Consider the following 15,758-nt stretch of genomic DNA (forward strand, 5'->3'; position numbering starts at 1 on the left):
CATCAATTCAGATAACGTATGTTCACTGTTTTATTGAACGGATTATATGCTAAAACGTTTGTCATCGTTCATTTGTTTCAACCAGATAATTTGTATTTTTTAACATGGTCAATCGATCTTAGAAATAGAGGTACATTATTCCTAGAAGAACGTTTGTTTGGTTTCTGTACATCCGGCTACAAAAGGCTTCTTAGACCGAAGCTGCATTATAATCAACTAATATTGAGACTATTCTCAATGTTAGGAATACAGAAATTTGCAGTTTAAGGCAGGAAATGTGCAAGAACAAATGTAAAGTACCTAGCTACGGATATACGATCGCAGTGCCATCTAGTTAGTGGACGTCGCGAAACAATTTTCCAAGGTCACGTATAAAGTTAAATCTCTATTTAGTGTATATGGCTATAGTTTCATTAAAGCCGTTTGTATGTTTTATTTGAATTGTTCCATTTTTTGTTATTTTACTGTACAATATAACTTGTTGGTTTTGAAGCCGTCCGAAGTCGCAGCAGGACAGCATTGTTGAGAAGTTTCTCTTTTCTTGTTTGGTACAAGGAAGAGTGCTAGAACCATTAGTTAGGACGTTTCAGAAGTGATAATTTCGGTAGTTGAATGTCGTGCTCACCAAACTTTGCCCTATCCAATTATTATTTGTTTTGATGCATACCATATCAACTGATTCAGATCACTTGGATAGCCTTATAGAAAGGATGTTATTTTTGACATTGAATTCAAATGCTTCTATAAAATGGGAAAGTGTTCTTGCTGAATTTACTACAATAAAGTATTTAATATTTAAAAAAAAAGTCCATTGAAGCTAAGGCATTGCCCTTATATAATAATAATTGTTGTAAATTGTCTTCTTTCAAACAAATAATAAAAATATATGTTAAAATTTAGTAACGTTAGACAAAATTCTTAAAATCATAACGACTTTAGTATATTCAATGATAAATAATACGATTCATATTTAGCACCAAATAAACTTTACCGTCATTAAAAATAAGTTCTACATAAAACAGCCGCAAGTAAAACCACCAATTTTCGTGATATTTTATTCTAAATGTGGGTGGGTGTGTGTATTTCACGTCGACGACAATCCTATTAGATTGCGATCAACGCAAACATTGATGTATCGATTGTTATTGTTCTCGCAATTCGATCAAGGCGAAATATTAACCAATGTCAAAAAACGCCAATCATTTATTTGTAAAGTAACCATTTAATTAATGTCGTATATATCGTTTATGAAAATAATAGACGTTTTTTAATATTAGGTGTGGTATTTAATCATAAAGGATTTTAATAGGTGGCGCTAATAATGTTCGTAGTGGTAAATCGCTAGTAGAGTTCAGAGTTTCCCTTTCAGGGTCAACAATTCCGAATAGTTTTAATTAACGACAAATTTATATCGTTGGTGTATGTTTCTTTAAAATATATTTTAGAGTCTCCTTTTACCAACTATGGGTTTATCTGGACTGGACCTACAGTTTAACGTGGGCTCCGAAGAGTGCAAAATCCGACAAGGAACATGATCCCAGTCACGCCAGTAACCAGGCTGGATAAGACCGGATGTCTTCTGATTCTTAAGTTGGTCACTCGCCAGTCGGTAGGCTTAATGCTGAGGACGGTGGTTCGGAGCCCACGTTAAATTGTAGGTCCAGTCCAGATAAATCCATAGTTGGTAAAAGGAGACTTTAAAATATATTAAAAAAAAAATAAGTCATCAAAATCATTGCTTGCTTATAGAAATGTATAGCGTACACATTTTATTGATTTATAGATGTAAATAACTCAAAAAGTCCTAATCTTCCAAAACTTTACGTAATAGCTTAACCTTGAAACTACATGTATAACAAAATGATGATAATCTTGTATTTAGCTTAAGAGTTGCAGTGATTTTCGGGAATCAACCTCACGTTACTTGTTATTATCAAAATAATGGATAATAAACGACTTTGTGTGTTTATTGAATATAGATTTTCGATGGGAAAAAGAATGTTAAAGCAAAACATTGGCTTTGAAGTGTTATTTGGAATAGGAACATTTTTGGAGAAGGCATAAGAAAGGAAGGAATCCGGGAATGATAATATATAAAGGAATAATAATATTAAATTGCAAATTAGAGGTGTAAAAAGGAGATGGAAATAAATTCATGAATTCGAAAAACCAGGAATTTGTATTTAGCTATAAAAACAAATTCCTTAAAAATCGAAATATCAAGCAAAAATACTAAAAAGCATATCAAGCAAATTACCAGACCAATCCTAATGTTCGGTTGTGAAGAAATAAAATTCTTCAGAAGAAAACAAATCAACAAGTCAACAAAGATGAACAGGATGAAAATGCAAGAAAGCAAAGAAGACCTCAATAATGAACGAGTGGGTATATTATGTTATTCGGATTCTCCTCTATTAATAGCCACGATTAAAAGGTAGTATGCTGATTTTAAATGTAGTTACACGGATAATTATGTTACAAACAACACAAAAAAAGTCCATAAAAACGTTTGGGTTTATCGTATATTGAATTTGGGTGAGATAAAAAAAGTTGAAAACAAGAAGTGGGAGCGAATTCACTATCTTGCATAAATGTTTGTCAATGATAAAACTACGTTTACAGTGGGGATTGCATTTGTCCACTTGAGATAGTTTGAACCATCAATATTCAGTATTACATTGGGAATTGTTGAATACTATCCGCCATGTAGTCCAGTTCTAGTCTCCAATAACTACTGGCTGTTTACAGACCACAAAAGCGGGCACCACAGAAAGAGGTTTGGCTCAAATGAAGAAGTGTTTGTTGAAATTGAAGCATATTTTGTAAGAAAAAGACAAATTGTATCACCAAAAAGGAATAAAAAAAATTAGGAACTCTTGAATGAATTTATTTTGATGAAAAAAAATTGAATTTTGTTTTACAGAAAAAAATGTGGAGGGAGACAAAAACAAGTTTATCCTTTATCTTATGTTTATTTATAAAATATAAATAAGTTTCTTCATCTATATTTATTCTATGTTCTTTTTTAAAGTAATCATTCTCATAATTCAAAATTCGCATTAGCGACAATCAATTCGACTAAATCGAGAATTTAAGTTGAAACATCTTGAATATATTAACATAAACCGTGCATTTGTTTTTCAGTCATTATTATAAGTCAACAAATTGATAAAAAACAAGATCCTTTAAAATTAAATACCATACTTAAAATAACTATCTATACGTCCGGCATTGAAAAAGACATGAAGTATTAACTTAAGCAGACATCTAGGCGAAATGTTTTTTTTGTCTGTAAGGCGTAGCCCGCCAAATGTTAGACTTGACTGGTGAATATAGTAAATGTGCAATGAAACCAGATTATTAGAGTGTTTTTTTTACTGTGTACTACTTTCTACAGAACTAAAAGTGCAGTGTGGTCTGTGTACTACTACTTATGGTCAATAATGTTAGTTTTAGTATAGATTTTTTCACGCAACATTAGACATAATTAATGTGATTAATTAATAATGTTGAATAAATTGTTACACCTTTTTTCGTTTATCTCTAATATTATATTCTATCACTTTAGATCTATTTAAAAAATATGACGTAATATTTGATAATATTATTGTGATTTTCATAAGATGTAATAATAATTCAACAATATTATTACCAACAGCATGCTATATATACACACGATCAACTATTAAACGATAAATAATTATTAATATGTAGAAAAAAATTATTCTTATATATTTGTTAATAGTTTATTGTTGAATACATTTAGTCAATTTAGACATACTTTTTTATTAACGTATTTTATTGTAGTACAATTACTGCTTTATTAATATAGCTATTTAATGAAATATTGGAATAAAGTGAGAAAATAGACCCTAAGTAATTTAATTCTTTAAAAAGGATCAAATATTGGTGTGGCGACCGCCACGACCCTTTAGGACACCACGCCTTCACCAACAACAAGTTAAAAGGCTGGCAACGCCGATGGATTGGTACCATGCGGTTCCAGGCTATAAAAGACCATCACGACGACGTTTCGCTCTCTTTTCTTTTCTCCACCCCTTGTAAAAGTACCACTTCCACAGCGCTACCGTACTTCCTCTACCTAACCTCATATCCTGTCAATTTTCCCGTTGACCACATGTGTAAATTATAAGTTAAAATAAACAAGTTTGATTCAACTAGTGTTTTTAGTTCTCGTGCAAATTCCTCGCAAAAATAGTAGAGAATGTTCAGACAAGCAATCGCGTCGACAGCCATTCATTACGACCGATGGACACGACGGACATTCCTACAATTGGTGACCCCGACATGATCAAACTGCCTAACAGATAAATCAGCTCAATATAAGCCACTCGACAGGTGCTTGACACGTGCATGGAAGGACAGTACGAGGAATGGAACCCATCAACATCACATGGTCGACGACATCCCACGAGACTAGCCTGATGAACGAAAACCACAGAAGCCCATCATGTATAACATCAAAACATGAACACCCTTGCATCACGAAAGGGGACACGTAAGGCACCACACTTATAGGTACCCTCAAACAAAGCGGAACGCTCCAAGACGAACGAGGTTCTGCTACAACTTCGATGGCAGCTGATCCCGTAAAACTCCTCGCTCAGGTTAGGATCCTCATCTCATCAGAAGTCCCCGGGCCTTTGTTTGCATTATTGCGGGTGCACTCCGGAACCTACACCACATAGAGGTACGTTCCACGGCAGTTCTACTAGGAGAGGAGTTATGTGGCGACCGCCACGACACTTTAGGCCACCACACATTCACCAACAACAGGTTAAAAGGTTGGCAATGCCGGTGGATTGATACTATGCGGTTTCAGGCTATAAAAAACCATCACGACGACGTCTCGCTCTCTTTTCTTTTTTCCACCCCCTTGTAAAAGTACCACTTCCACAGCGCTACCGTACTTCCTCTACTTAACCTTATATCCTGTCAATTCTCCCGTCGATCACATGCATAAATTATAAGTTTAAACAAGTTTGATTTAACTAGTGCTTTTAGTTCTCGTGCAAATTCCTTCCAAAAATAGTAGTGAATGTTCAGACAAGCAATCGCGTCGACAGCCATTCATTCCGACCGATCAACCCGATGGACATTCCTACATTAGTAATTTATAGGTTATAATAAGAAATTCTTTGTATCAAATATCATACCAGCATAGCCGCTACAATTAAATAGTGAAATTACATCAGTCACGTCAGTAACCAGGCTGGGTAAGACCGGATGTTTTCTGGGATGACTTCTAAACTTGGTCACTCGCCAGTCGGTAGGCTTAATGCTGAGGACCGTGGTTCGGAGCCCACGTTAAACTTTAGGTCCGGTTCAGATAAACCCATAGTTGGTAAAAGGAGACTTTAAAATATATATAATAAAAAAAAAATGAAATTAGATTAAGTAATGTTTAAAACGAAAATAATCGCAATCTTCAATAAAATAGTTAAAAATACAAGCTTGGCTATAGAAGATTTGTGATTGTCCTAAACAAGAGTGTAAAATCCGACAAGGAGAATGATCCCAGTCACGTCAGTAACTAGGCTGGGTAAGACCGGATGTTTTCTGGGATGACTTCTAAAGTTGGTTACTCGCCAGTCGGTAGGCTTAATGCTGAGAACCGTGGTTCGGAGCCCACGTTAAGCTTTAGGTCCAGTTTAGATAAGCCCATAGTTGGTAAAAAGAGACTTTAAAATATATATAATAAAAAAAATTAAAATGAAATTAGATTAAGTAATGTTTAAAACGAAAATACAAATACAAGCTTGGCTATAGAAGATGCACCTCTTGTATAGACTTAACAATTCTTTGATTAAAAAAATCGTGAGCGAGAGAAAGAGAATACTTGTTAAAATGGTCATTTTTTTCTATTAGTTTTAAGGATATATCTTAGAAAAACTAAAATTGTTTTTATCCAACCTTATGAATATGATATAATTTATAATAATAGATAATAATAACGTTAATAGTTGTTTGCCTCTAATCTCTATGTAACGTTGATCCTATATATGGCGATGAAATTGTAGTAATGTTGTATCTATTAAAATATACCCATACAATTATAACATTTTAGGTGTTCTTTCAAGTTCTTTTGGGTGTATGCTTTATTTTTACGACAAATCTTTTTCACAGATGTTATTTATCATAATTTGCCTATATATAGCTATGAATTATTTATACAATGTTCAACCACTCATTAGCTTTATATCACATCCTATGAGCATAAGGAAAACACAATAATTTGTGGTATAAGTCATCTTTTCGAATCGTTGTTAATAATAACATATGAGAACAATATTAACGTGACCTTGTTTTTTTTTATTCCGCTTTTTTAATTTACATGGCAAATTAAAACGTTTCCGTTTATAAATCACCAAACCGTAAGGTAAGTAAGATATTGACCCTGAGGATTCAGATTATTATCTGTTATTGCATATAGTTCAAGTATATACAAACATAATAAATTCGAAGTAAGGACTTAAGAATGCCCTGTTAAAAAGTATCGTTTTTAATTTAAATGCTGAATGTTCATTAACATATTTTAAATCTGCTAATTGTTCTAGAAAACTCTTTGGTGTGACAAATTAGTTTTTTCTTGTTGATTTTACAAACTATCATCATAAAGATCATTTGAGAAGATATCCGTCTCTTTTTTTATTTCTCCTTCTAATATGATTTGTAGTACGTGATATTTGTTTTTTAGTTCTTGCTAAATTTTCTCAATGATTATTTATAGCAGTTTTTTTATTCTGAGTGACACGCTTTTAAGATGATTTGTAATACGTGGTATTTGTTTTTTGTTTCTTGGTACACGTCATAGGTATATACGTTTTCTTTCACTGATTTTTATTTTATGTGTTTTTGGTCCTGAGTTACATGCACACTAGTCACTCTCTTGTTTGTGCACTATTACTACTTCTACACTAGTACATTTTCTTGCTATTCGTCTATATAACATTTTAAAACCATTTTGATTGTTGTTATTGTCAGTGTTCAAGTTTATAGACCATATAACAATATTACAATTAGAGTTTTTAAAATTTTTTTTATTGTCACAATCTTTGATGCACATTTTTCTAGCTTGCTAGAGGAGCGTTTTATTTTCTAATTTGTGATTCAGTTGTTTGTTTATTATTACCCCAAGATATCCGAAATGTTGTACTTTTTCATGTTTCATGGCTTACCTTTCATCGTTTTTTGCCCTATTTTTGTTTAATATCAGAACTGGTAATTAGTGAGGTTATAGTCTCCATCAACTCATATGCCATTATTCTTTCCAATTAATATCACATCAAAAATAATTTCAGAGTAGAAAAATGGGAAGCCTTGTCTGAGGCTTTTTTTTGAAATTGGAATTAATATAAAATATACAGTTATATAATCCAACTGCACCAGTACATTTTCTTGCTATTCGCCTATATAACATATTAAAACCATTTTGATCGTTGTTATTGTCGGTGTTCAAGTTTATAGATCATATAACAATATTGACCACATGAAGCATTTCAATGTTTTTAATTAGTTTTTTAAATTTTCTTTTATTAACTCAGAATGTTTGATGAACATCTTTCTAGCTTGCTAGAGAAGCTTTTTGTTTCCTAATTCGTGATTCAGTTGTTTGCTTATTATTGCTCCAAGTTATTTGAATATTTGTACTTTTCATGTTTGATGGCTTACCTTTCATCAGACAAAAAGTCTTATTTTTGTTTAATATCAGAGCTGGTAATCATTGAGGTTATTCGCATATCATAAGTTGTTTATATAGTCTCCATTAACTCGTATACCAATATTATTTCCAATTAAAATCACATCAAAAATAATTTCAGAGTAGAAAAATGGAGAGCCTTGTCTGAGGCTTTTTTGAAATTGGAATTAATATAAAATATACAGTTATATAATCATTTAGATATAGATTGGTGAATTCTCTTAAGAAATTTGTCTTAACCATAGCTTTTATTTTCTTCTTAACACAAACTATGGGTGCCAAATAGATAAAAGTAATGCACAATGTAATTTTAAATTATTTAATATGTTTTGAACCTCTTGGGTAGCTGGATATCGATATTTTTAATGATACATGCTCGATTCTGACATCTGACAATTTTAGTAGAACAAGAAACTTTTATTAGGTTAATTCAATTAAGATGTGTTTATTTTCTATAAAAATATTTATACATATTCTAATAAAAGCCTTGCATTTCTATGTCAAAAACACATTTCGTAAGACATTGAAGGGAGTTATACGTAATATTATTGAAGCTTGATTTGTTGCATCCCCAGTATCCTTTCTAGATAGATGCTAAATAGCTGGCTAAAATGCTTGGTCAATTTAATATCTGTAGGACAGAGTATCCTAGTTGGCTATTGTATCACATAGTATCTTCTTGATAAACATTTTCGTCTTCCAGTGAGTAGTGATATAGGTCATTTATTATTTCATTTTTTATTGTTTTATTGTTAGTATTTTTTTTGTTTAAACATAGGAAATTATTCATTCTAAAGGGTCATATTTTTAAAAAATTGTATTTTAGATTCTTGTTTTTATTAATTAGTGTTCTTCTGGACTAGACCTCTTGCTTAACCTAAGATCCGAGTCAGGGTCATCAGCTTAAAGTCTACACACAGAAGAAGACTCTAGACTTATCTAGCTTGGTATTAGTATAACTCAGATGGTTGTTTATTGTAGCATTTTATTTTAGACAAAATATAGTATGATACTAAAGGTTTTCAATTTTAGCAGGCAATAATAATGAAATATAAATAATTTATTCAATGTATTACTTTCTTGTCTATGTTTTAATAGTTTTTCTAGTTGATCATATGTTTAATAGTTAAATAGCAACCCTTAACCTTATGTTACCACCACCAATATTGCTTTATGATGATTGACTTACCCTTTGATAGGTTCTCTGTTCGTGGCCAAGTGGACTGATCATTTTCAACAACAATGGCTTCCCCATCACCGAAGTTAATTTTAGTCGAATAACCTTTGTTTTCCTGAATGTCTTCGTTCTTATCCGCCACAGACCAGGAGGATCTTCTGTTATCTTTAGTCGCGGACACTACACGAATATTAGCCAAATTGTCAGAGTATCTGTTCTCGTTGTCTGACAAATAATCCGGTTTTTTGATGGGTCTCAAGTTACGGAGAAGCTTTTGGAACTCCGGTGGATCGGTACTAGATGGCGTGGTACTGTTACTATTGTAATTCCCGTCGTTTTTGGTTGTGAACGTACTGTGTACGGTTACGGTGGATTTCCAAATTGGCGGGTCGTCTTTGGGGACGTGTCTTAGACGGACTCCCCAAGTCCTGGAGTCCTCATCGGAAGCGGATTCGGAAAATGGGAGGGTTTCCCCCAGATGGTATGGTTTAGGTTTGGTAGGTTTGTTTTTCAAGATGCCTTTGATGTTTTCGTCGGCAGTTTCTTGTTTCCTGTCTTCCTCGCTGTAGTCTAGAGGATTATTCGAATTAGTGTTAACGGTAACCACACCAAAAGCTGCAGGTACACGGCTCTCTTCGCTCGACACGTTCTCGTAGAGTTCTTGCACGATGGACGTTTTTTCTTCGTTGTTCTCGGTGATTTCCGAGTTGTACATCGCCTTTTCGTATGAACTGTCGCCAAAATGCAGTATGGGTAAGCCGTTCCTGTTGAAATCCTCATTGAAATTTGTTAGGATACCGGAATTTCGACGACGTCTTCGGAAGTTCTGGGTGGGAGGCGGTTTCTCGTCGGTCTCCACTATGTTAACCTTACCGGATTCGGCGGCGAAATGCACCTCGGTCTTGCAGAACTCCACTTTCTTCGTTTTGCGGTTGCTGTTGACATCGTCCTCGACGCCATCGGTTCCGATCAGACTGGTTTTTCTCAAGCGGGTGTCTGTGGTCGCGTATTTGGCCTCATCGACCGCGATCGAGTGCCTTTTCGTCTCCTTCTCGGGCTCGTCATTCCACGACAAGTCTATAACGTTGTTGTTCTTCACTATCGGTATCGTGATGGTCGTCGACTTGATGTCACCCTTCTTCCATTCAGCGTCTTTCTCTTGGTTGAACTTGCTGGTCATTTTTTTCACGTTGCCATAATGAATGCCGTTGAGCCCATTGGAGTTATCCTGCTCGCTTTCGCTGTCCGAGTTGAACCGGGAATTTTGCTTAGTCGCCGTAGGCACCACGAGAATGTCATTGGAACGACAGATGCCGCTGTCCGTGCTCGACTCCACCAACTTCTTGTTCTTCAGGGAGATCGCGGCATTCTCCTGCTGGGTGTGGACCTGCTCGAACCCGTACGACTTCCTCCTGTTATACCAGTCCTCGTTTTTGTGATTGCTGTTACCGTTCACCAACTTCGAGCGCGATTCCAAGCTTCCCGTACTGATGACTGGCTTTTTACTCTGCGCCATAGTCTCCATTCCATACACATACGACTTCACCCGACCCGATTTATCTTCCCTGGTGTCTTCCGTCACGATACCGTCGTCCGTCTCCTCGCTTCGCGGTCTCGTCCCGGGCTTATAAATATCACTACCGGGCGAGCTAGTATGTCTCAATCTACCTTTTACTTCTTGCAGCGATTCCACCGTGACGAAGGAGTCTCGCTTCGTTTTCGGCTTGGAGATCTGCTGTTCGTTCTCGTGCTCGTCCAGGTTGTCATCCACGGAGCTGCGCTCGATCGAGCTGGTGCTCGATATCGACTGGATTATCTGATCCAGAGTCTCCAGGTTGGCGGAAACCGAATTGTTACGCAGAGCGGTGTTCAGACGCCTCCCCTTCTCCAAATCCTCGCGGATCTTCTTCACGTTCACGCTGCTCTCGGACAAGTCGGGCGGTTTGACGGAGGCTTCCACCGGAGACGCGATCTTGGGGTGTTGCAGGCTGCGTCGCACCTTGGAGGTCCTCCTCCAGTTCTGGAGCTGTTCCAGTTCCTCAAGGCCCTCGAGAACTCCCTTGGCTCCGTTGTCTTTATCAATACTGTTGTATATGTCCTCGCTGCTGGTGCTCTTGGTCCTCGCGAGCACGGAGGATGCGTTTATTTCGCTGTTGGATCCGATGCTACCTTCGATTTCCGTAATCTCCACTCCGCTGACGCTGCCATCGCCGCTTCCTCGCCGAGAGACGGTCGGCGATTTCCGTCCGAAGGCGTTTCTCACGGCTGATTCGTGTATCTGATGACAGAGTCGGGAGACTCGGTGCTGGTTAGTAGCCGCTGTTAGATGCGAGTGTCTTAAGGGGTTACTGAGATCATTCTGGAACACAGAAGACAAGTTGCGCGGCTGTCTGGATGGAGGTCGTCTGTTTACGCTACGACCCACTGAAGCTTTCGATTTCTGTGACGATATGTCCAGGGGATTTAGTGGTAGCTGAAAATGAAGAGAAAAAATACATGAGAAGTGGTTCGAATTGTGGGAATATAAGAAGGAAATGGGTAATTGCCGGCGGATGGTTATTTAAAATTCAAAACGCCGATATAGACGTTATAATGTTTTTATATTAACATAAAAAACAACGAGTGTTCTACGAGCTCGTTTCCTGTTTGAAGTTGTAGGGGATTTATTCATCTGTTATTATACCATTAAAGCTATTATACAAATTTATATGATTATAATAGACAAGGGAAAATAACAACAGTTTTTTTTGTTTTTAGTAATTAAATGTATTCATACTAGTGATCGCCCTCTGGTCGAAATTCGATCACAATGTATTAAGTTAATCATGTTTCTTCCATAACAGAATAAAAGGACTAATTTAAAAATTATATGTTACTAAAACTTGTTTTCATAGCAGTTTTAGTATGAGATCAGTAATGTATTTGATACATAACATTAATTAAAATAATAAATGTCTATATATTAAAATATATGCACACTATCTCAAGAAGTAACACTCACTAACATTTTTACAATTGCATTTGATTAAATCTAACTTCCATTAAACTCCAATAATCAACAAAGTATTAATAATTGTAAATTACTACGCCACTGAATATTATAACAAAGTATCATAAGTAAGATAGCTTTCAGATGATCTCTGGCCTGGTCTGGCTCTAACAACTTTAGAGTATCAAATATAAGTATACATGATATTTTTTTACTTTTATATTATAAACGAAGATATGGAATAACAAATGAAGTAATATATGTTTATATATTAAAACAGAGAAGATATGAATAAATTAATTTTAAAACTGATAGTTGAGTTCATGTATTTTAAAAGAACAATCAACACAATTAGGTAATTTATTAAAAAATAAATAATAATTTGAAATTTGGAAATGAATTTTAAATGAATGTATTTATAATTATTAAATTATTATAATATTATTAACATATTATATTATATTAAAACTATATAAATATATTATATTATATTAAAACTATATAAATATATTATATTATATTATATAATATATTATATTAAAACTTAGGTCTATAAAGTAAATAATCAAAATAATTGATACAAGGTTCAAAGAATAAAGTGTCATATAGTCACATATCTTATTGTACTAATCATTAAACACCTTAATATTTATCAATGCTTTAAAATGTTTACCAATATACTGTTAATAATTCATAATTTCTTCTATTTGTCTTACGTGTTCAATTTTTGCAAATTATGTAGTTAGTTTCATTTTAACTTCTTCATATATTCATTATGTCATTTATATATTCATATAGATCTTATTTTTTAATACATATTTCTCACCTAAAATATATATTACAAATACAATACATACATCAGGTTGACTAAAAGCATGACATTTTTAGCGAATTTTTAAAATAATATTATGTTGTTCTTTGCTTATTTATTTTACTCTTCGATCTCGCCCTTGCTACTTTGTTCTATGTCCCACGTGGGAACTAAAAACTCATCTACAAATGAAGAATTAAAATTCTACGAAACTATTTTATAACTGCTAATATTTTATGCAATTCATGTTAAGTCTTTATGCACAAATTAATGAATTTATTACCTGCAATATTCAGTTAGTGGTTTGTTAAAAAATGCGTTTACTAAAGAAAACTGAAATTAATCAGAAATCCATAACACTAAAAATTACAGAAAATTCTTAACAACCTTTGGTAATGTCTCTAGTACAATGATATACTATGTCTCCAGAACCATATCAATTAATAACAGTCCTTTTTTCTCTTTTTGTTCATCAGATATCAAATTAAATCAAAAGCTCAGATAAAAAGCTTATGTTGTGTTTTTCTTTCACAGCTGTATATACAACGTGAGGCAATAGTCCCGCTACTATTTTGATGGCCTATAACTTTGCTCAAAAAAGAGATAAGTAAGGTTAGTTTCCATAAAAAGTTTATTTGGTCTTTACATTTTTTTTTCGTTATGATTGAAAAATTATATCTGCTAAATGGTGACCGCGATTCGCTATGCAACTCTCGGTTCTTTTAAAGGCATTTTTCATGACATTCTGCAAGATCTGATGCTGAATTTCTTCAATTTCGTGACGAATATTGTCTTTAAGATGTTGAATCATTTCGGACCTATTCACATAAACTTTTTATTTTAAAAAACCCCATAAGAAAAAGTCTGGTGCTGTTAAATCCGGAGACCTGGCTGACCATATCGCCACTTCGCGAAATTAGTCTTCGTGGAAAAATGTCATTCTATAATTGAATTGTTGAACGAGCTGTGTGTGCTGTGGCCCCATATTGCTGAAACCACATATCCTGTAATCCGTGCTCTTCCGTTTCAGATACAAGATCATTTCGAACTATGTCTTGGTAATAGTAATAGTAACTGTAACACCTTGGTCAATTTCAAAAAAAAGCTAATGATATTTCCAAGATTAATACCACAACATACAGTTGTTTTTAGTGGATGAAATGATGTTTCACGAATTAACTGAGGATTCTGTGTTCCCCAAAATCGACAATTCTGTTTATTGGCGTGACCACTGAGAAGAAAATGGGGTTTATCGCTCATTATCAATTTAGACGAAAATTGCCTCATCTGTTACATTCTGATAAAGCGGTAGACTACTCACTTAATTTTAACGAAGACTATCCTTTATATTATTTTATAAATTTTAGCAATCGTCGTATGTTAACCATAATTCTTAGATTATGGTAAATCAAAGATAATAGTTTTATGGTTGCAACTGTAATTATAAATTATAACTTTTTCATAATCCAGAAACTAAAGTCAAAGTTGCTAAAGTTACTGATGCGTAGTTATGATTTATAGATAACTTGAAACATACATAAACACCACCGAAAGTGGTTTCTGCTGGTTCTTGGTGGCAGCGTATATAGCGTGTGGCTTTTAGCTTTCTCCCTTGTACGCATTGCACGTTCATCATAGCTGGAGCTGGAGAAGCGAGTGCAGTATTAACAGTACTGTTCATTTATTTATTTATTTTGAGAATTTGAGATCTCGCGCATTACTTCCCTTGATCTCATTGCACGCAATTATTGTTAGTGTTGGAACATAAGCTGCTACGTCGTGCGTTACTTTCCCTTCGTACCGTGTGCATATCATGTCATACTTCATCCAAGCACAGTTTATCATTGCTATCAATTATCGCTATATTCGTTATGCTTATTTATTGAAGGACACATTTACATATGTACTTCCCGATATATTCATTTATTCATACCATTATTATCTATACTGTTATAATTGCCAGTATTTTGACTGCCTGCACCATTCTATTTTAATTACCTGACAATAGAAGTATCTATCTACCTAATATGTCAATTATATTTTAATTTCTATTATGTTTGCAGATTTATCACCCGACCACTTCGAACGTCAAGATCTCGCACCCTTATTTGCATCATATATTTTACCATTTATTGAGTAAGTTGTTGTTATATCATTAATTTTGATCTCCCTTTTTATATATTTAAGATATTTGATTATTTTATATTGTTTTACTAAATATAATTTTACTTTACCCCCGGGGATTAAAAACAACCCTACAGTATTACTGGAGATATGCGACTTCTGAAATTCATCTGCTTCCAACTTCTATTTATAAAATGAAAGAATCACCTTTTAATAATCAACTAGTAAAATTCAATTTCTGATCAACAATTTAAAGTTATTAACACCCGGAACACCACGACTCAACTAATTTGTCAGCCAATCGACTCCTAACGGTCATAAATAATCCGATTTCCTTTTTTGAAGAACATTAGGTGACTCAATATAATTCACATGCATATTAAATGGTTCTGTTGGCTGGTGTTGTGAATTCGATGGCGTGGCAAAAACAGTGTGACTAATAGTTGACGATAACAATTTATGCAAACTGTCAGCTTCCATATTATGTGTGTATATATTATATTTTTGAATTTCGTTGAAATTATAAAGTTCTAGTAACCAAACAAAGCGAGTGTTATTTGTTTATATTTTCTGAATATTTTTTTCTTAAAAGGAAATTATAAATCGTTCCGAATGTCTATGGTACTAAGGATTCCATCATTGGTAATTCAATATTTTAGACTTTTTAATCTTAGGTCGTTTTTTATAAAATGTTTAAACAATTATGTAAAGGAACTAGGCGGATAGGAAACAGAAATAATTATAAGGAATGACAACATAGTTGATGTTTCTTCGTGAGCTGTATTTGCCAGATGTGATATCTAAACATGTCCAAGGGACGTTAGAACTTCATAAAAGTGATGCCGTGATGCTCAGAGTCACTACCATTTTCTTATTCAGTTGATTTTGCTGTGTTTTGGGCCGCCCAACGTGATTTTCGTCAAATGGTGTGGTGAAT

The 15,758-nt window shown here is 34.2% G+C and overlaps 1 protein-coding gene and 1 long non-coding RNA gene across 8 annotated transcripts in view; one reads left to right on the top strand and one right to left on the bottom strand.

Annotated features, from left to right (window-relative positions):
- LOC143199574 (uncharacterized) overlaps positions 1 to 15,758 on the top strand; it is a 140,272-nt gene that overhangs the window by 48,449 nt on the left and 76,065 nt on the right. The window contains exons 2-3 of one of the 2 annotated variants that reach the window (XR_013006496.1): positions 13,232 to 13,309; positions 14,761 to 14,833. This is a non-coding gene — a long non-coding RNA (uncharacterized LOC143199574). Of the gene's footprint in view, positions 1 to 13,231; positions 13,310 to 14,760; positions 14,836 to 15,758 lie in introns of those variants that run through there. The other variant, XR_013006495.1, reaches the window with a different exon arrangement.
- Positions 1 to 15,758, bottom strand: part of LOC143199566 (uncharacterized) — a 360,802-nt gene that overhangs the window by 35,490 nt on the left and 309,554 nt on the right. For all 6 annotated transcript variants that reach the window (XR_013006492.1, XR_013006488.1, XR_013006491.1 and 3 more), the window contains exon 4: positions 8,910 to 11,370. Coding sequence is in view for 2 of the 6 variants with exons in the window: in XM_076409455.1 (XP_076265570.1) it covers positions 8,910 to 11,370 (2,461 nt within the window). In the remaining 4 variants the exon portion in view is untranslated. The remainder of the gene's footprint in view (positions 1 to 8,909; positions 11,371 to 15,758) is intronic.

This window comes from Rhynchophorus ferrugineus, unplaced genomic scaffold (assembly GCF_030347505.1).
Source record: "Rhynchophorus ferrugineus isolate W39M unplaced genomic scaffold, kcgeb_rfMv2 rfM7, whole genome shotgun sequence".
Classification (NCBI taxonomy): Eukaryota; Metazoa; Arthropoda; class Insecta; order Coleoptera; family Curculionidae; genus Rhynchophorus; species Rhynchophorus ferrugineus.